Here is a 20,693-nt window from a genome sequence, read left to right on the forward strand (position 1 = left end):
TGGGTTTCAGGAGCAATTCAGAAACAGCATTCAAGGAAACTAGGGCAGGGAGCCCTGTCCCCAGGCTGGGGAAGAGTTGGGAGTCTCCAGGCTATCCTAGATCTTTGAGAGAAGTGGTGTAGAGAAGGGCCTCCTTGCTGCTTCCTCATGCTCCCCAAGAGCCCCCACCAAGACTCAGAAGGAGAGGGACCAGTGTTCATCCTACCCTATGCAGGCTCAGCCCTTGGCTTCCCATCTCAACTTTTGGCTCTAGGGCCCAGCAGGGCCTAATGCTTACCAATCTCTTGTCTGGGAGGGCCTGTGGTGAGCCTCCAAGCTTCAGACTCTCTGCTGTCTGGCTGTGGTTGTATGGTAGATATGAGACATTTCTGGGGGTCTAAATCTGGAGTCTCTGCTTTGGGTCCTGGGCCCATCCTGAGAGCTGTTTGAATCTGCCTCCAGGTTGGAGCCTATGTGCCCATGTGGTGGGACTGGCTGGCTTTGCCCTCTTCTCAGATTCTGCAGATACAGCTCAGGTCCTCCCTATACCCCCAACTCCAGAAAGTCTCCTTGGCTAAGCCCTCCTGTAGTCGTGAAGATGCGGTTTATACAACACACCTTGCTCCACTTCTGAGTAAACATTTATAAAGAAGTCTTGCCTTCTATTTGAGAATGGGGGTCCCTGAAGGCAGGGCTGTATGCCCCCACTCCGCTGAGGATCCCTGAGAAAAGAAACATGTCTGCCCCCTCAAACTGAAGCCTTCTATGTCTCTTTCAGCCTCATACTCATCTGGTGCTCAGGATGTATGCCGGTGTGCGCATTGGGTGCGTGCGTGCGTGCGTGCGTGCGTGCATGCGTGCGTGTGTGTGTGTGCGTGTGTGTGTTTTTGTTGAAGGGGGAAGCCAAGCCTTCCAGCCTCTCCCTATGCCAGTTTCCCAACACCATGCCTGATCCCACCCAGTTACAGAGGTCCAGGAGGGTGAGCTGAGCAGTGGAGGCTCCCTGGACTGGGGGAGGCAAGGGCTGAGCCCCAGAACCCTGCCTTCCTGCTGGGGTAGGCCTTGGGGTAGGGGTGGGGCCCACCTCTCCTCCCCTTCTTCCCAGGTCTTGTGTGGGTAAGGGGCGGGGGCAGCCTCGAGTGCTGAGCCCCTGCCAGGGCCATGACTGCCTCTCCTGCAATAAGTGAGGAGACAGCAGCTATTAATATAAGATGAGTTCACGGGCTCACAGCTTCCGCAGGCTGGAAAACAGGCTCCCGGGGCCGGGGGCTGCGGTAAGTCTTATCTGTCAGATTTTCTCCTGGAGCCTGAAGCCCGCCAGCCTCGCATCCCTCAGCTCCCTACAGGCATATGCACATGAGCACATGCACACGTGCATACACAGGCACACATGTGGGGGGCCAGACCCCTGGCTGTTCAGAGAACACACACATGACACACATGCATACTGACCCACACATTCATGTAAACCCAGGTATATCTGCACACTGGAACACACACTATATACTCAGATATGTCATTGCACATATGTACACAGAACATGTTGACTTTGTGTGTGCATGGTTGTATGTAGGAACACATATTTAAATGTGTGCATATGTCCATGCACATGTGTAAACACCGAGGCATACCCTTTAAACGTGTGCACACAGGCAAAGACATGCTTGCATACCCAAACCCATTTGCACACCATTGCACACCCATGTATATCCATATGCGAAACTGCACATATGTATACAGATGGTATCCACAGTCATGCCCGCATGCTTGCATACAGGACCACAATCACGGGCTGGAAGGCATTCACATGTGCCTTCGTGGTGTACAGAGTACACCATTGAACAGGCTCCCCACTGCTGTCAATGCTCAGCAATCATGAATTCACAGGGAGACCCTTGGTTTCCAGCACCATTGGGCTGGCTCAGCCACACCCTCCTGGCTCTCCCTTCCCCAGCCTCATGACAGGCAGCTCATGCTCCTGCAACCCCAATGCCTGCCTTGGCTTCCCACCCCCTGGGGGTCCCCAGATCCCTGATTAACCCCCTCGCTAATTGGCCACCAGCCCCTTGACTTTGCTGCAGGCCTTCTCAGGGGCTCAGAGCAAGAGGCTGCAAATTGGCCGAGCAGGATGGGTCTGGGGAATAGAGTGTGGGGGTTGGTTGGGGGTGCTGTGAGCCCAGTGCCTATCTGGAGCCAGGTAGGGCACCCTCTATACTAGGGCTGGGAGGAATACTGGCATCATATTCTCTTAGGAGGTCACTCCTCTGATTCATGTGCATACAGTCCCATGAAACCATCCCTTCATGTACATTTATACACTCGCCAGTTGTGTGCGGACATGCCCCACTCCATTTTTTCACACAAATGTATGTGAGCGTTTGCATATACCTATATACTCATGAACAAACCCAGCAGGCATGCAAGCAAAATCTTACATGTACATAAATGTACCTGCCAGATATGCCTAGATCATTTATGTGTGTACATCCAAACAGAATTCACCTAAGTGCACAAATGCAGTCATGTGTACAAGTCTTGCAAACACATACTTACATATTATACACACCTATGAATGTACTCCTCAGTATACTTGCAGGCATGCATGACCATATACCTGTGGAGTCTGGGCACACATGCACGCCCCACTCACATGTGTGTATATACTTGGATGAACCAGCTATCAGGTGGTCGTAACCTAGGGAGAAAACCCTTGAGCCTGCCTCTGGCTTTGCAGAGGAAAAACAAGCTTAAGGTTGGTGCAAGCTACTGGTAGGGGTGAGGAGTGGAACTCACCCAGGTGCCAAGTTGCCTTTTCCCACTTCCATGTTAATACCCTAGCCTGGGACCTCCTCTTGAGTTCCATTCAGCCTTCAGGGCTCTCTGACAGAAGGGCACAGATTCTAGCTTTGGGCTCTGTGGTTCCTGTCTCCTTGACTCTGGGCCCAACCCCATAGGGTGTTTTACTCTTTTATAGGTAGGCAGCTTGCGGCATTGTCGGAAGAGGGTTTCTATTTCCATGCCTGGTGACAACTTGCTGTGTGACTTTGGGCAAGTTGCTGTGCCTCTCTGTGCCTTGTTTCCTCAACTGTAAAATAGGAATGAAAAGCTTTCTGTTAGTAATCATCCCAGGACTGGTCTGAGTCAGCCACAGGGTTATGTTTATGGACGTTTTACTCAGGCACACATGTCTGGGGGTGGTGTTTAGTTTCCAAAATGGTGAGACATCAGAGTGAAGGGGCCACCTACACAATCATGGTCAACTCCTCAGTGAATAGGTGAGGAAACTGGGTCCCAGAGAGGAAGCAAGCAGCAGGGTGGGAGCCTGAAGTCTTGACTTCTGACCTCAGCCAGGAAGTCTGCTCCTCTTCCAGTATGTGTGAGAGAGCGAGCAGGTGTGTACACAGTTCCTGAGGTGAGGGTGGAGGTGGCTACCTGCTGAGGTGGGAGAATGCCCATGCAGGACTCCTGCCACCACGTACTAACAATTCTACCAAGATTCTTTTGGGTGTGAACGGTGTTTTTATTGTCTTCCAGCTTCGGAATCCCCTCTAGACACCCTCATCTCCTGAGGCTGATCAGCAGTCCATGGCGAGCACCTGAAAATGCTCCCACCCTCGTTATCTAGGAGGGAACTGGCGGATAACCACCCTCAGTAGAACTTACAGGAAATGGTGCTGGGTTGCCCTGGCTGCTGGGCGGCCAGGAGGGGGCAGTGAGGAACTGACGAGGCAGTGCGACGGGAGGGGTGGTTCCCCAGGATTCTGTGGTTTGCCTGTGATTATGTGTGTTCCTGTAACTGTACACTAATCTCTGTCCTTGTTGGCACAAGGGCAGGGCTGTGTGCAGTGTGTGCAAGTGTTCCTGGGCCTGGGTTCCCAAGTGTGCCCACTCAAGTGCATTTGTTATGCGGATATCTCAGTGTGCATGAATACGTGAATGACAGGTGTGTGTGCACATATTGAGCAGGGTGTGTCTGTGGGAAGCCTCAGCCTATCCCTAGGGAGGGAGCCTGGTACTTTCAACTTTGAAGGTCTATGATAGTTGGGCCTTCAGTCCAAGTCGATTTCAGTGCAAGAGCAAAATTAACTATTGCCTGTAAAACTGGAGACCAGGAGGTGGGTAGACAAGAGTGGAAAACTTTTAACATGCCCCGCCCCCATGGCACTGAAGACCATGATTCCAAAGGGTGAGATTCTGAAAGCTGTTTAAAGTTGCATGGTAAACAGAGCATGAGCTCTGGCTGGAGACCCACGTTCTGGAGAACCTTGGTTCTGCTCCTGGCCAGTTACATGATCTTAGGTAACTCAACCTCTCTGAACCTGTTTTGCCCATGTGTAAAATAGGGGACGTTTGCCTCATAAGGTTGAAATAACATGTATGCAGGCAGTCTTGGGCAGGTAGTAGGCACACAGTAAATGCCCATTCTTCTCAGGATTAGCCCAAGAGGTGAAGCAACTTGCACAGGGTCACAGCTCCAAGTGAAGCCGTAATTTAAACTCAAGTCTCCTGCTTCCCAGAACCACATTCCTTCCTTCCAACTCCCCGGGAAGGGCGGCTCCCGACACCACCATTTTGTCTTCTCCCAGGGCAGGCGTCTGGCTGCTTGTCAGTCACCGGCCTTGGGAATGCCAAGTGCTGACTAAACACAGGCTTGAGCAGGAGGGTGGAGCGAGGGGCTCTGCAGGGACGAGCTGGCTCCCGCGCCCTCCCCTGTACCCCCACCTTCAGCGATGAGCTCAGAGCGGCTGGCGCAGCAGTTGCTGACAATTCAAAACTTCTGCCCCCTCTCCTGGGACGCTAGTGGGTGACTCGTTCTCTGAACAGCAGGCGTGACCAGCGAAGTCACCAACCCTGCTCCCGCCCCTCTCCTGGGCCACTGCTTCTGCTGGGCCCGGAACTGGGTGTCTGTTGGTAAATTACCCCCAGGGACAGTTACCCGCAGCAGCTGTGCTCAGAACAACCGTTGCTTCCTGGGTAGGTCATTTTTTGGGGTCAGAATGTAAACCCAGCCCCCTTGCCTGGGAGAGGGGGCGTGCAGCAGCCTAAACCTTTTATCGGATTCCATTGTAAATCGTTCTATTTAAGGTAAGTTGCTTGGTCTGAGAGGCAGACAAGATGTCGGCCAGATGTGGGGAGGCAGCATCAGCATTCAGCCTGTGCTCCTCTCCTGCCTGGCACAAGGAGTTGCCAGCAGCTCATCTCCCCTAGTCCCAGCACATTCTCCACAACTGGCTGAGGGGAGCCTGAGGATCTGTGCTTCTAGGTCCCCCAACTTGGGTTCCCTCCTAAACCAAAATGGTTTCTGGTCTTCATCCCCAACTCCCACACAAGGGTGCACTATCCACACCCAGAGGCCTCCTGCCATCTGAGCCCACCCACACTGGACCTCCCTCCAGAGCTCTGGCCACCACCTGTGGCTCTCAATGTTGCCCCCTTCTAACCACTTCTCCCATTAAAAACACACATACATACATACCAGAAGTGGCTGAGTGGCTACAAAGACTTTATCAAATTACTTAAAATGTTGGCATTTCTGTATTCGCATCTATACATAGTTACATGGAAACTTCAGGTCACTAGGGAGCTAATGTGGTACACACAGCCTGGCAGGAAAGCAAATGAGACCAGGCTTGGGGCCACAGGGCTCTAAAAAACTGGACATCTTTCTGAGGACCTGAGAGGAGGAGGGCCAAGAGAAAGGGTCACTTTAGGGGTCTGGCTTAACCCCACTGCTCAGATCTCCAACTGCAGCCCCTTTCCCGTCCTCGGGGAAAAGAGACCCATTTTCAGAATCTTGATGTGGCAAATACACGTAAGAGTCCACTGGAATAGGTCCTTATAAATATGTTTATATCAGAGAGAGAAAGGCACTTTGGGAGCTTTACAGCTCACTTTCCTACATGTTCATCATTCTAGACAGAAAGTAAAAATTGGTTAGTTTCTCAAGTGAGTCAACTGAGTAGAGTTAATACAACAACAACATTGTTCCCTAGCCCTCACTGAGGCACAGAACGAGACACATCCCTGGGAAACACCTGGTCCCCAGGGTCAGCTGGATCCCAGTAGAGCTCAAAGCCTGATGCCCCTAGGAGGCCTGATACATCTCCTGAGCAAAAGCCCCGGCCTTGGGGCACTGCCCCCATCCCCAGGCCCTGAGGTCAGGTAAGGGGGGCTGCAGTGGGAGGCAGGCTGAGAGCAGAGCTGGGACATGGTGGGAATGCTTAAGCAGGGTCACCAAAGCCACAGAGACCTCAATCTGTCCAAGCTGGCGCTGCAGAGCCGGAGGTTTGGCGCCACGGGAAGAGATTTCACATTAGCCCTGACAACACCGCCTCGGCTTTGCGGTGACATTGGCCAGGGTCGTTTCTGAGGGCGTTCAAGCTTCCGGAGGCGAGCTAGAGCTTGAGCTGGCTGCTCTGAGCCTCCAAGGGGTCAGGAGCCTGCCCTCTCCCCAAGGCTGCTCCTTTGGAATGTACTCATCTCACAACCTGGGCAAAGCCACCAGTCTCTTCTGACTCTGCCTACTGAAAAGCCAGGCCCCTGGGCCACAGGAATGGGGACAGGTCCCCTGGGCTGAGCAGTCCAGGAACGGAGGTGGCTCCTTGGCTTCAGTGCTTAAGAGTCTTCATAGGCCATTGTTCCATACTCTTACCAGCCTTGGCCCAGCTTAAATAATTATTAAACTTTGCATTCTACAATTCTAGGATTCCAAAGACACATGATTACCTGCATAGGGCCCTTTATCATCTTAGAGGGCTCTGGATTTAAAGAAGCATTTTTTTGGGTGCACATATGCATAAGTAGAGCCCAGAGGGCCTCTCGGCTGACTGGGTCCCTCCCCCACCCCCACCCAGCTGAGGAAGCTTCGCAAGGCCGGCTGCTACAAAGCGCCGAGCTTGGCTGCATAGATTTTAATGAGAGCGTCAGGCAGAGCTGTGCTGTTGCTCTCCGGGACTTGCAGATCATTACCAAACCAGCTGTAGGATGAGAACACAGCACATCGAAACCCTAGGAGGTCACTGAGCTAATGATCTAATCCTACCTTCCGTAGGCAGTGCCCCTCCCCACCCCCTCCTGCCCCTAGCCCTTTCCACAGTGGACTCTGTCCAGTCTAGAAGCCAGGCCAACACCGCCCCCTTCAAGGTCAGAGCAGAATGATAGTGAGCGGCAATAGCTCCCTCTTTTTCCGGAAAAGAGCGGGGTGAGGGTAATTTAGTCAAAGCCATTAGGCCCAAACCCTGGCCTGGCAAGGCCCCAGGACTCCTATTTGGGAGAACCACTGCCCTCTGCCTGCCTCTCCAGCCACTGTGGGCTGCAGCTGGGGGCACCTTCAATGGCCATTTTAGGGTTTTACAGAATGCACCTTCAGCTTCCAAAGTGCAAGGTGGAAAGCGATGCGGGGGCACACATGGCCCGGTATGCTCCGCACTAGAGCCAGGTGCCGGCCTTGTGCCAGAGACACATGACCTGGGGAGAGGGAGGAAGGCACGCTCCAGAGCAGCCCCAGCAGGAGGGCATGCTGGCTCCTACAGGCTCAGTCCCTGCCTGAGTTCAAGGAAAGAAGGCAGAGGGGGAGTATTCAGCCAGGGCACAGCGGCGGTACCTATGATTACATACTCTCCTCAAGCCGGAGGGGTTTATGAGGGCTTTGGCAATTACTACAACCATTTGCTGTGCTGGGTAGAGACAGATCCTGTTTCTCTTTGTTTCAGGGCTCTGAACGCAGGAGAAGCCAAGAGAAGCCGGTTTCAGCATAAGAGGATATACAATAGTTAGGGCAGAAGAGAAGAAACCTCATTGCTGGCCAAAGCTGACCAGTTTTTTTTCTGAATAATAGCACCTGTGTATTAGCTTTGGGAAAAGGGGTAAGTGAGGGAGGGATCATCACCATGTGCAGTGAGGAGGGGAGCTGGAAACAAGACCCAGAGACCCTCTGCTTTTCAGCCCTCATGGTTGCCAGGCCCCCCCAGGCAGCTACCTGCCGTGGTTGCCAGCCTGAGGGACTGAAGTTTCTACAGTTGGCGGAACCTATGCTAAAATTAGGGAAATAAAAGGGGGAGGAGTTGCCGAGGAATTGAAAACAGCACCTGTCAAAGCTGCCCACCCCCTTCCTTCTCTCACTACCTCTGATCCCCCAGAAGGGCAGCTCCCAGGGCCATGTGGTTGGCTGGTGATAGCAAAGGGGAAGCAAAGAATTACAAGAGAGGCTGTAAGGGTCTGAGCAGCACTGACAGGCCTGGCACAGGCCCTGAGCCTTCCTGCTGGGACCCCACCTATGGTGAGGTCTGTAGCAGCACAGAGCCAAGACTGCTCTGCCCAGGCTCCAGCAGGTGCCCACTATTTGGTCCCAGAAAGCACAGGTGACTTGGAATAAGGAACTCTGGGCTCTAGCTCTGTCACCATCCAACTGTGTGACCTTGAACAAGTCACTTCCTATTTCTAGACTTCAGCATCACTAAGAGGGTAGAACCCAAAGGGCCCCACTGTTCTTCTATTCCTATAGTTCCAAGTCTCTAAGCTTGGCTCCTGACAGCCAGTAGCGGCCCAGATTCCCATGTGTCAGGGCTAGTTTGGTCATGGATATTAGAGGTTAGAAATGGGCTGTGGTGCCTAGAGGCACCTGGTGGTGAGGCAGGGGCATTGAAGGGACAACGGAACATCACTCAGGAGAGGGAGCCTGGGAGGAAGGTAATCATCTTAGCCCTCAGAAAGGCATCATATCTGGGCAGAGGGACTGAGACCTTCTTTAGGGGCTTGATGGCTCCTAGAATAAAGAGCATCCAGACACAAAAAGGACTTAGCAAAAGGCAGCCTCACCCCACTGATCAGGGCAGAAGGGTGCAGCAGTCTGGCTGCTGGGGCACGTGGCCTGCTCCGCTCTCAGTGCATGGAAAAGAGGCAGGCTGTGTCCACACAGGCTTTAGGAACAGAAGGTGGCTGGCATTATTCGAAGTACCTGAGGGCAAGGATTTTGGGAAGAGACCACAGTTGAAAATGGCTCCTAGGGGAAGGTACCAACTCCAATTTAAACCCAAACAAAGGGATCAGCTTCGGGGTATTCCCCTCTCTTCGATATGCGGTGGGGGAAGAGGGAACATCTCTGTCTCAAATCCTGACCCTCAGGGGCCCCTGACGCCTCACAACCAATGGGAGTTGGGAAATACGTGTTGATTTGGAGGAAGCACTGGGATATATCTTTGGTTGCTTCAGGGAAGGCTTTGGCCCCTTGAAATTCTTTTTTTCCTCCCTTTTTTCCCCCATGGGACCAGTTGGGGTAGGCATCAAAGAAGGCAGATAGGAAGGAAAGAAAAAAGGTGGGCAGCAGTAAGAGTTAATCCGACCAGTCGTCCTCATCAAACTCAGAAGAGTCATCTTCTGAGTCGCTGTACTCAACAGCAATGCGACGTGACAAGATGGTGGCCACATCATTGCCCACGACATCCCGCTTCTCTTGCTCCTGCTGCTCCTCAACCCTGCGCAGCTGAAAGCCTGGTGGGAAAGAGAGAGAGAAGGGTTAAAAAGGTAAGTCAGTCTCAGAATCCGTCCAGGACTGAGGAAGGGGAAATGGCCACTGGTAGGAAGAATATGGGAAAGGACAGCAAAAAAAGAAGGATCCTCTGGGAAAACAAAGAGGGAAAGAAAAAAATAAAGATGAAGGTTTATGAAATGGTGGCCCTGGTGCTGTACGTATGTCTGAAAGGAAGCCTGCCATTCCACAGTTTCTAGCTCTTAGGCTGGTGACGATAGCACTTTTCACGAGGCTCTCAGTGGGGACTGGCCTCCACAGTCCATCCAGTAGGCATACCGACCACCCAATTCATCGGTTATGACAGAGCTCAGCTGCCCTAGGTTATCTCCCCTAGACAATCCTTCAGCTCCTTGAGAATCACAAACAGAAGAAACCACTCTAGTTCCTTGGGACCAGACCCAGCCTCTGACAGAAAGATAATGCCCCATAAGGGCGAGATGATGATGAGGGAGGGGAGGAAGGTAGGAAGAAAGCAAGGAGACAAGAGGAAGGAGATAGGAGAAAAAGGGGAGGAGGAAGTAGTCAGAAAGGGAGAGAATAGGAAGGAAGGACATGAAAGGCAAAAAGATGGAGGACAAGGAGTGACTGAGTCCACTTGAGGAAGTACAGTGATTCTTGTTTTTCTCTAGGACACAAAATGGACACACACACACACAAAGCATAAATTTTCAAGGAGTTCAAAGATCCCAGGTTAAGAATGCTTTACTTGAAACCAGGGTGGAAAGAAATCTAAATCTCCATATTTTTGGGGTGAAGTCTTTCCTCAGGTTGATGTGAGCACTGAGGTCCCAATCTCTTCCACCCAGTGAAAGCTATTTCTCAGAAAGGGCACAAAACCCCATACCCACCCTCCACTCATCCCAGCTGCAGAAAGACAGGGTTTCGTGATCCCGGACCCACCACTGGGACTTACCTTGACGGATGGCTGAAAGCAAGTCGCTGCGGGCATCGCTCACAGGAGGCAAGGAGGACTTGGACTTGGGCATATCGGAAAGTGGCGGTGGTGCGGCAGGCTGGCCATCTATACCACTACACGGGAGAGGAGGGGACCCTGGAGGAGGGGGCGGGGGAGGAGGAGGCGGTGCTCCTCCTGCTGGTTGGGACAGGGGAGGTGGTGGCAGAGTTGGGTAGTCAGCTGCTGGTGGTGGGGGAGGAGGTGGAGGGGCAGCAAAATCGGGATGAGGTGGAAAAGAAGGGGGTGAAGGTGGTGGTGGGGTCGCTGGGGATCCAAATCCTCCAGGTGGGGGTGGGGGTGGGACGCCTATCATTGGAGGTGGAGGTGGAGGGGCAGGTGGTGGAGCAAAGCCAGGTTTGGGACCCGGTGGAGAGCCCAAAGGAGGAGCTGGTGGTGGATGGCTTGGGCTGACCACACTGGGTCTTTTGAATCCAGCTAAACCAGACCCCCTTTGGTTGTTGTCAGCTGGGTAGCTAAAAGGACAAAGAAAAAAGACCCATCATCACTTTCAGCATGCAAACATCCACCCATAGTTAATCTCTAAGCCTAGGTTCATTTTGGTTGACTATATCATTTCATTTTGACTCAAATAGAAAGAAAAATCTGGGAATGGTTGAGAATGAAATGGGCAGCCTTGTAAGATAATGAGCTTCCTCATCAGCCGAGGAGTGTAAGCAGAAATTGAGAAAAACTACCTGAAACAAGTGAACCTGGGATTCCTCTATTGGGTCAGGGACAGCCAAGATCATCTCTTAGGTACCCCTCAAACCTTTCGGCTCTTCAAAGGAAGGCACCCTCCTGAACTTTTCTCTAACAGGAACGGTCAGTTTAAAGTTGCAGCCAGGACCAAGAAGGCATGCAAGAAAGAACTGGAATAAAAATTCAAACACCACTCGCCCACCAGGTTCTGTTCCTCAGGCTATTAACATTCACCAGATCTTGCGAGGGCAGGAAACCCAAGCCAAGCTAACCAAGCCTGAGCGGGGTACAGATTTAGGTGAAGGCACCTTCAGTTGAAAGAGACTGCAGGGTCTGAGGGTCAACAGAAACAGGAAATGAATGTGCCAGCCAACTTGACCTGAGTTGAGAGAGGGTCAAGGTGCACCTCTCCTGGGTCAGGTATGCTCGGCTGCAGCTGCAAAGTCTCAGGCCACATGTGAGGCCGAAGGGCTTCTTTTTTCCACCTTTGTATCTGCCCTGCACTAATAGCTAGCTACTCCTTAGAAAAGCATCCATCTTGGAATTTTCCACAGACCTTTAAGCCTCAGCTACATCTGACAGGACAATCAACAGGAAGTGATATGGGAGGCAGAAGGAGATTTGGAAATAGAGGCTTCAAAAGCTAAGAAGAACAGGGCTGAGGAAAGCGGAGCTTAAGCACTGCTTCAGTCTCCATTTGAGGAGTTCTCAACATGTACAATCTCTGACCGAACAGTGTCCAAGGAGAAAAGTGGACCAGGTATCAGGAAGGGAATAGCAACTGTGGAGAAACACGGAAATCCGAACACTCATCAGAGCCCCTGTCTGCCATTACTTGGTAACTCTTTCCCTATACACCTCTACCAGGGACACTGACACATATCAAAATGGACAGGTTCTGAATTTCATCTTTTTTTCCCCTTTGTTTCATTCTTTCTGGAGATTCTATCCAATCTGAAATGAACCAGAAGCAATAGGAGAGAAAGGTGACTACTAGGTTCCTAGATAACTAGACTAAGTATCTGATAAATATTTTATGGACAGGTTATACTACTTCAATTCATGCTGAGTTATAGCTAAATAAAATACGAGAGATAAGACTTCTCTCTTTTCAGGTATAGCTAGTAGTAAAGAACAGAGTCCAATCGGGTTGGACTCTTGCCTCTTACTAGCTCTGTGACCTTAGGTAAATTCATTGACCTCTCTGTGTCTCGCCATTTACTCATTATAAAATGGGTACCTTTCTCAAGAGAACTCATATAGAAACAAAGTAACATATATACTGTTTGGCATAATACCTAGAACTTTACAAACACCTGATAAATGTTAATTATTTCTATTATCTAGACAGATTTGCCTGAAGTTATTTTAGTGGTCTCAGTCTGCATCTGGAACTCTTATTTTGTAGTTGGGTAGATGGAAGAGGTATCACTGTCTACCTGAATTCTGCTGGTGGAGGCGGCAAGCTGTCCTCAGAGAAAGGAGAAGGTGGAGAAATGGAGTCTGACTGTGGTGGTGGTGGATAGTTGCCCGCATCCATGTTTTCAACAGAGCCAATGCTGCCATTCTGGTACACTGAGGTAGATGGATACCTGATAATGAACCCATGCAAAAACTGTCATTTACAAAGTCCGAGTGGCACTCTCTTGCTTTCTTAAAAGAGCCCACAAAAATGCATTTGATACAAAAGCTATTAAGGAGAAAAAGCAAGTATATTCCCCATATAGTTTCTGCTATACCAAAACTTTATTTTAGGACTAAATATTCTATTGTTTACTATCTCCCAGGTGTTTCTGCTGGATTGTTTGCAGAAATGGAATTCAACCCAGATTATCAAAACCATGCTGTTCCTTTCTCAGTGTTGGCCTTGTCAAACCCAGCAGTTCTTTTAAATTCTCTCCCAAGTGTTAGGAGCAGCCTATACCCAAATCCCAGTCTGTCTTGTGGCAAAGGGCAAAGCCAAGCCCCAAGGCTAGTGAGCTGCAAACACGTGACTGGCACACAACCTGATTTTGAGGTCAGCAAGCCTCTGGAGTGCTCATAAGGCCAAGGAGGCATTTGATTGCAAAACCAAGCTGAGGACAAATGCAAGGTGCTGTGTGGTAGTGAGATGTGGTCTCTCTGCCGGGTCTCTTATCAAAGAAAATGAGCTGCCAATTAAAGTATGGTGCTAGGGCTTGCTTCATGAAAACCTGCCCCCCAGAGCACTGTGTCTTGGATGAAAATCTGCTCCTCAGAGCAATATGCTCTGGGCAAACAACAAACCACCTCCAAATAAGCCCAAATATATCAAGCGGCAGCTAGCAAGAAGTGGCCTGTTCTGCTTTACCGCCCCTCCATCCCCCTTCCCCTGCTTCTTTCCACCATTACTGGGTTCTAAAGAATGTATCTAAAATAGACCCCCGGGAAAACAGAGTTGGAGGAAACTAACTGAATTAAATGATGCTCTGATATGGAAAATCCCCAAGGCCTGGAGTCCTATAGGCTTGGCACAGCTCTTATAGGTTTCCCAACAAGCATGTCCAGGTAGACCAGCCATGCAGCCCAACCACAAACCTCCTGGTCAACAGAAAAATGGGAGGCAAAATCCTCATTTTTACTACCCCCATTCCACCAAAACAAAAACCACACACAACACCTCAAAAAACAAACCTAAAATAATTGGCATATCCTGAACATGCAAGCTCTTAGCCTTAGAGTCACTGAACCTATGACAAGGGCCTGTCTGAACAGGATGGGACCATGAAATAAAATGGCCCTTTTACTGAGGTGAAGGTAATGGAGGTACCCTCAGGGCTGATTTCCCTGTGGAGGGAAAAGTTCGTTTTCTTTCTCACCATCTTCGTCACTCTTTAAAACAAATCTCTTAATCCAGGAAGAACAGTGTCAGAAGTGTCAAGATTTTTAAAAGTCAAGATTTTCATGGTAGAGTTATTTGTAAAACTCAACTCTTTCCTTTTATCATTCCTAGACACCCAACATGGGCTAGCATGGCTCTCTGTCAGCCAGGATGCAATGAATTTAGGGGGAAAACCAGGGCAACATTCATGCCTAGCAGTCATGGTGACTTGGCTTTGAATGTCACATAGGTTGGACACCAGGAGAAGCATCAAATCAAGCTTTAAAACAACCTCCCCCCCCCCCACACACACTTTCCCTTTTAAACCTCTAGTGTGATTTGGTATTGGGAAATGGGGTCAGATTGACATCTACTATTTCTCAGTGGAGATATATAGCCTCAATACTGGCTGAGTGACCTTTCCCACACTGTCTCTGAGGTCTGCTTTCAGTCCCTTGGCCAGCCTCTCTCCTGAGACTGGCAAAAACTGACTGAAAAGTTGCTTTGGTGATGTGCTCAATTCTCTGCCTTGCCCTCCCACTCCTGTGAAACATCCAGCTCTTAGGCACAACCTTCAAATTGAAGCTCTGGAGGCAAAGGGCTCCCAAAACCACTCTTCTTAATTTTGCAATTTTTCCTTTGAGGCCTTGCCATGTACCAGTGTCTGTCAGAGCAAGGGCGCTGGAAGCCATGGGTGTTCTTTTCCAGAACACTTTGGTCACCTCTTTTAAACTGCTGAGTCTTGATTTATTTAGCAAGTTTTAATCACCATATGCTGGACTTTTAAGCAGCTGATTAACAGTGGTATTGATCTAAGTCATACGGCTAGACTTCAGGGGCTGTTAAAGGTGTCACACCAGAGCTGTCAGACTGTTGCCCCCAAGCCCCAGTCCCTTCAAAGAACGATCCTCAGAGTATAAAACCATCACCTACCCAGAAGGTCCCAGCTTTTCTTTGGATTCCACAAATTCTTGTCCCATCTTCATTTTCTCCCACTCTTCCTTACGTGTCTTGATTTTACGTGGGTTTACATTCCCTCGATTTGGATTATCTTTCTTTTCTTTCTATAATGAAAAGAAACAGAAAATTCTTTGTAAAACATTTTCCAAAGTTTTTCATCAAAATTCCATCCACCTTCATGGATGTACACTCGAGAGTGGAACTGCCTAGACAACATACAGTAACTACAGCATTTACAGAGTTACTGGGTTTGGAGTGACCTAGAGGTCCCCTAATCCAAACCATAATTCTGGACTCAAACACATTCACTCAATTCTACATTCGAATATCTCTAGCAATTAGAAACCTACTACCTCTTTGGGTAACTCATTTATGTTTTTGAGCAGCTCTAATGGTTACGAAGTTAGTAAAAGCTATTTGTTATTTGCTCTGCCACATAGGTCAGTCAAGAGAGACTTGAAATAATGACAGCTGTAGATATCTGGGGTAGATATAAGGACATAGTTAAAAAAGAAAACAAAACAACTAATGAAAAATTCTTCATCCTGGACAGCTGTACTAGCCCTTGGCGCTCTCTTGGGCCTCCCGGCAGCCATGTGAAGATGCAACTGGTAGGTCACATGCTTACACACATCACTGGGAGTCTAAGGAAGGAGGAGCATCTCCCAAAACTAGGCCTATGCCCTCGCCTCCACCCCACCCCACCAGTAGTGAAGGTGTTAAACTGTTCCTGTTGCAAATCAAACACTGTAGAAGCTTGTGCTGATCTCTGAGAAATGAGCTGCAAAACTGGCAGGAAAGGGACTAGCTTAGCTCAAGTGTCCAGCAGAGTCAGGTGCAAATTGCAAGAGAAAGAAATGGTGGATAGAAAAGTCAATTTCTAAAACTCAGCCTGAATATACTCAATTGTTAATAGCGCTAGGGGGAACATACACATTTTTGGTGAGATTTCTACTTTCATCTTGGTTGTGCTTGGAGTGGACACATTTTTTTTAAGAGTTTCACCTGGCATCCAAGCAAGCAGCCACTCGGAATGATTACTTCACATAAGACTGGCTTCCTTTTTATCCCCCCTCCACAATCGTGCTTACTGATGTATAGAACAGAGGCCCCTTTCCCCTCACCCTATGCTTTCTCTTCTCTTTCATGATATCCTTGGTGTCCTGCAGCATCTGCTCCTTCCAAAGATCAAAGAAGTATGAAGGGTCTGTGTAGAATTTGAGTGCCTCTTTCCCATCGTCCCTGGGATAGAAATGAAGACAAGTAGCTGTCAGTAGATAGATGAACTCCTAACCAAATCCAATATTCCAAACACCTACCATTTAGCAGTTTTTACATTCAGGAATCAAGAAGTCATTCAAATTGATTGCATATTTCCTTTCCCATACCAGTGCTCCAACGCCCCTTAAATGCCACCTCTTTTATTTAGCTAGCTTTTTAACAACCTTAGCTTTACTTTCAATTCCTGGTAAAGAAATGTGCATGGTCAGGGCAAAGAATGGGCTATAGCATCAGGGATAATTCCTGATTATTTCTAATGATCTGCATGGCCACAGACATCTCCCTGCGGATATCTTGATATCCTGGTGTATCAGAGGGGGTTTCTGCCACTGGTTCTCTTTCTCTGCACGGATTCTCCTGGACTCTCTAGGAAGCATTAGTGGCTTCCCACCTACTTGAAACCTGTGCACACCTGTATATCTGTATACATATATACACATGAATGTATATATTGTGCAGCTGTTAATCCTCTATAAAAACAAATAACCACAGCATTCCACTTTCTTGCTTCCTTCTAGAATAGCTTAGCATCTGCCCTCTTCCCCAACCACAAGGGGGCCCCACTGAGAAGATAGCCAGATGTTTTATGACCCATGATTTAATTACTACCTTAGTGGCTGTGAACGGGTACAGAGTGAGTTACTGAGTGTCATGTAAGAGTTATCTGCCAGACTCAATGATCCTGGTTGGAATCCCGCACGTTGGTATAAGTCTCTCTCACTTTCCAGAAAGTGTGTTTAGGGGTGTACATCTATTTTAACACCATTCTAAACTAAAAAGAATTGGAAAGGCAACTCCATTCCCTGGCTACTAATCCTATCACAGCACACACAAAGTATTTCCAAACTAAACACTAATGATTTTTATATTAAATCTTTTTTTAAGTTAGCTGTACCTCCACTCGTTTCTGTTAGGCCAAATTCAGATAACTGAGAGGAGAATGTTAAAAAGGAAAATACCATTAGCTAAAGAAGAAACTTGTCTTAATATGTTTACCCTATCCTATCACACAAACCCTATACCACATTCCGTTCAATATTATCAGGTGTGTACTCCCTTCTGCATCACAACTCTTCTGCCTAAATTCAACTAAATGATAGAGGCTGCAGTCAAATCTTTGTCCTGCTATGCTAGCTAACTCCTTTGAAAGCCAAGGGACAAACATAATTTCACACGGTAATAACACAGGATAGATGCCATGTACTTTCTTGATATCTGTGTGAGAAGCTTCCAGGCTCCCTGGATCAGGCTGGTGTCCTTGAATTTCACATACACACAAATTCTACTTTGCAGTATACCCATGTCTCATAGAAGATATCTGCCTCTAGCTATCTGTAATTACTTTTTACCTGTTCCAAAGATATTTGTGGATGCAAGCAAGATAAATATTCACTTTCTGCCCCTGCTCAGTGGTTACTTGCAGGATGATAACACTACCAGCTCACTAGAGGGGAAGGGCTTAAAGTTGTCTATAAGGCTACCTTCATTTTCAAGTCCAGCTGTAGCAGTGTAGGTCCTGTTTCAGAGGGGAATGTTGAAAGGATGTTTAAAACAAAGTGAACAATACTCATTTGGAAGAATGCCAGTTACTCTTTAAGCTTTAGCAGGACCCCCAGGGCCCAGAGCAGCCAGTCCACAAGGCTGGCCCCACTAACACGCCCAAACATCTGGTAATCTCGTGGTTTCCAAGTAAGTGGGAGCCTTGCTAGAATGTTGCCCCTGGGATGCATGCTATAGGACTGCCTTGTAACAGAGTCCTTTTGGTTCTACAACAACTAAATTCCTTGGATGGAATCCAAGATGGACCTGGCTTATACCAAATTAAACTCTGTAGCATGCAATGCTATAGCAAACTTTCAATATATATTACATTTACTATGAATTTCAGAAAGCAAACAATAACAGGTGACAACTGTTTATGTGGAAAATGTTAGCTTCTGCTTCCACAAGCAACTCTGGGGTAGGTAGTAAGCTTTTGGATACAATTCTCTAACATAAACAATATCTTTAAATAAAGACAATCTAATATTGTTAACCACAGGCCAAAAAAAGGATCTGGCCAGGTTACCTGTATGGGGTAAGATTGTTGAGAGGTGGAGGAGTATCACAGGTGTTGTATGTTTCTAAGACAGGTACAGGGAGAGAGTTTCTGTCAAAAAGCTTCTGGTCTTGAATGGTAGAGCTTCTGAAGGCCTTTCGGGTGTTGATTCCTTGTAGTGACACTGAGAGAAGATGGAAGGCATTAGAAAATGGACGACAGGTTATTTGAGCAAACACTGAGTCACACCAGTCGGAGAGGCCTCAGCTGCTACATTTCTTGGCTGCGGCTGTCTGCAGCCAGGTTTTTTTCCTTTTCCCTCTCTGGGGAAGCCCCACAAGGCTGTCAGCAGCCCAGCCATTTCACGACTGAACAAAATGAGGCAACACAAAGGTTTACTATGTGGCCAGATCTAGCAGGCCTCTCCTTAGGAGGAACAAATCTTCCAAGTACTTTTATGGTAGCAAAATAAGACTGGGGGAAGGGGACTTTGAAAAAGAGGGAATTGGGGGAATGGGAGAGAGGGAGTGTGTGGGAGTGTGGTAGAGCTAAAAAGGTTTCTCTACACCACCCAGGCTTGTGTCATTTCAAAGCAGAACTCCATAGGTCTGTGATTTCTCCCCTCACTTTTTTTTTATAACTCAGAAAAAAAACTCTTAAGAAACTGCTCAGCAGAGCCTGCAAATGCTGAGCTCAGCTCCCTTACCTTCTTCTTCCTTGGGATCCAGCTGAGTGACTTTAACTTGTAGGCGGTCGACCCTCTCAGCAAGGGAGCTTACCCGAGAGGCAAAGGTATTTGCCTGAATAAAGAGCTCTCCAAAAATGTCCTCTGCATATTTACCTGAAAGAGCAAAGAAACCAAGTCACTAGTGCATAAAAGTGACACAAATGGTCAGAAAAACTGGCTGCTAAAGATCATACTCCTCACCTCCCCAAACAACCCCCTCCCAAGATGGTTTGGGTTATATGTAGATGCTTGCTCTTAGAAATAGAGACATACCCTCCAAGCTTGGGCATTCTGCATATGTTCTATAACAGTCTTCTTGGCAAACTCTAAACAATCACAAAACTCAAAGGAGGCTGAATAAAATCAAAAAAGTGTAATACAAAAAATGAATCCTGGAAGGGAAGACAATATGTCTACACATTTGCCTATAGCCCTCAGCTCCTTGCTACTCTATAAAAGCACCTTGTAAAATGGTTCTGGAAAACAGGTTGAGAGTTAGAAGGACCTTCTAGGTATCTACAATTAATGTAAAAAATAAAAAATTACATCCTTAATGGAGCCTCAAAAGTACATTGAACCACTATGATGAGTTGTAGTATCTTCGAGGAGCCTTGAACTTATCAGCAACTCACAGCAGAGACTTATAACTTCTTCTAAGGGGTGAAAAGGTTATTTTATGTTTTATAACTTACAACTTTGAAAGTCTTTGCTCTAGGTTATAATCCTTCAAATCTACATCTCAGGGAACAAATAAAAAGTTGTTGAAACTTTCAAGCCCTCCCTGAAAAACAACATACCAGTGGTTCATTTCCACAATGTCTTGTTTTTTAGAAAAAGAAAAGAGTTTCATAGACTTCAGTACTTTCAACCCTGGAATGCAAGAATTTGCAGCCAAAGAAACATAACAGCAATTTGACGCTACCTCCATATTGTCATTCCAAGCCACAAAGCACATTCTTGCTACAAATGAAAAGTGGTGCATACAAGCAAATATACCATATGAGTTTTCTACTTGCGAGGTGAAGGCTGGCATAAGTGACTGTGCTCAACCAAATGATGATTTCTTTGAGAACTATTTAAAGTAGGCTCTGACTTTTAACTTTAAACTTCATTTATGCTTAGTCTACACTTGAGCGGGAAAAATTAGTCCAAAAGGCCAGAACTGCACCCTCAGGTAGGTTGAACTGAAGCTCACCTTCCTAGAGTAACCAGGAGAGTAAGGACAAGACAAATCAACAGCATATTTTGAATTGCTGGTAAATTTAGTCAATAAGGAGTTTCTAATCAAGGAAAGGAGTAAGTCTTTGCATACTGAATGGTTTTGGGATCTAAACAGCTATGGGAAGCTCCTGGGTTCAAAGGACTGAAACTGGCCAACAAGCTGCATTTCTATTCTGCAGACTGACAATCCTATCTGATCCCTGCCCATAATATGGCTAAGTTCCTATTAAAAACATAATGTATCATGCTTGTCCACATAATGGAAAATTACGAGTAGAAGGCTAAAGCTGAGAAACATGCAATATTATGTGTGGAAAATAAACCAGGCTCAAAAATCATCCAGCAGGAGGAAAAGAAAACCCCAACTTAACTTACCTTCAGGTCACCAAGGGAGTACCCACGATTTCTTGCTCCTCAGTGAAGGGAGCAGTGATAACAGGAGTGGAGGCTTAGTGTGGCACAATG

At 47.8% G+C, this 20,693-nt stretch overlaps 1 protein-coding gene across 2 annotated transcripts in view; it reads right to left on the bottom strand.

Annotated features, from left to right (window-relative positions):
- Window positions 1–5,461: 5,461 nt before the first annotated feature.
- Window positions 5,462–20,693, bottom strand: part of WASF2 (WASP family member 2) — a 58,576-nt gene continuing 43,344 nt past the window's right edge. For both annotated transcript variants that reach the window (XM_016132001.2, XM_016132002.2), the window contains exons 3-9: window positions 18,987–19,121; window positions 18,311–18,464; window positions 16,086–16,203; window positions 14,935–15,065; window positions 12,602–12,754; window positions 10,422–10,936; window positions 5,462–9,468 (exon numbers count right to left, since the gene is read on the bottom strand). In XM_016132001.2, coding sequence (XP_015987487.1) covers window positions 9,311–9,468; window positions 10,422–10,936; window positions 12,602–12,754; window positions 14,935–15,065; window positions 16,086–16,203; window positions 18,311–18,464; window positions 18,987–19,121 — 1,364 coding nt within the window. In that variant the 3' untranslated portion in view covers window positions 5,462–9,310. The remainder of the gene's footprint in view (window positions 9,469–10,421; window positions 10,937–12,601; window positions 12,755–14,934; window positions 15,066–16,085; window positions 16,204–18,310; window positions 18,465–18,986; window positions 19,122–20,693) is intronic.

This window comes from Rousettus aegyptiacus, unplaced genomic scaffold (assembly GCF_014176215.1).
Source record: "Rousettus aegyptiacus isolate mRouAeg1 unplaced genomic scaffold, mRouAeg1.p scaffold_m13_p_1, whole genome shotgun sequence".
Lineage (NCBI taxonomy): Eukaryota > Metazoa > Chordata > Mammalia > Chiroptera > Pteropodidae > Rousettus > Rousettus aegyptiacus.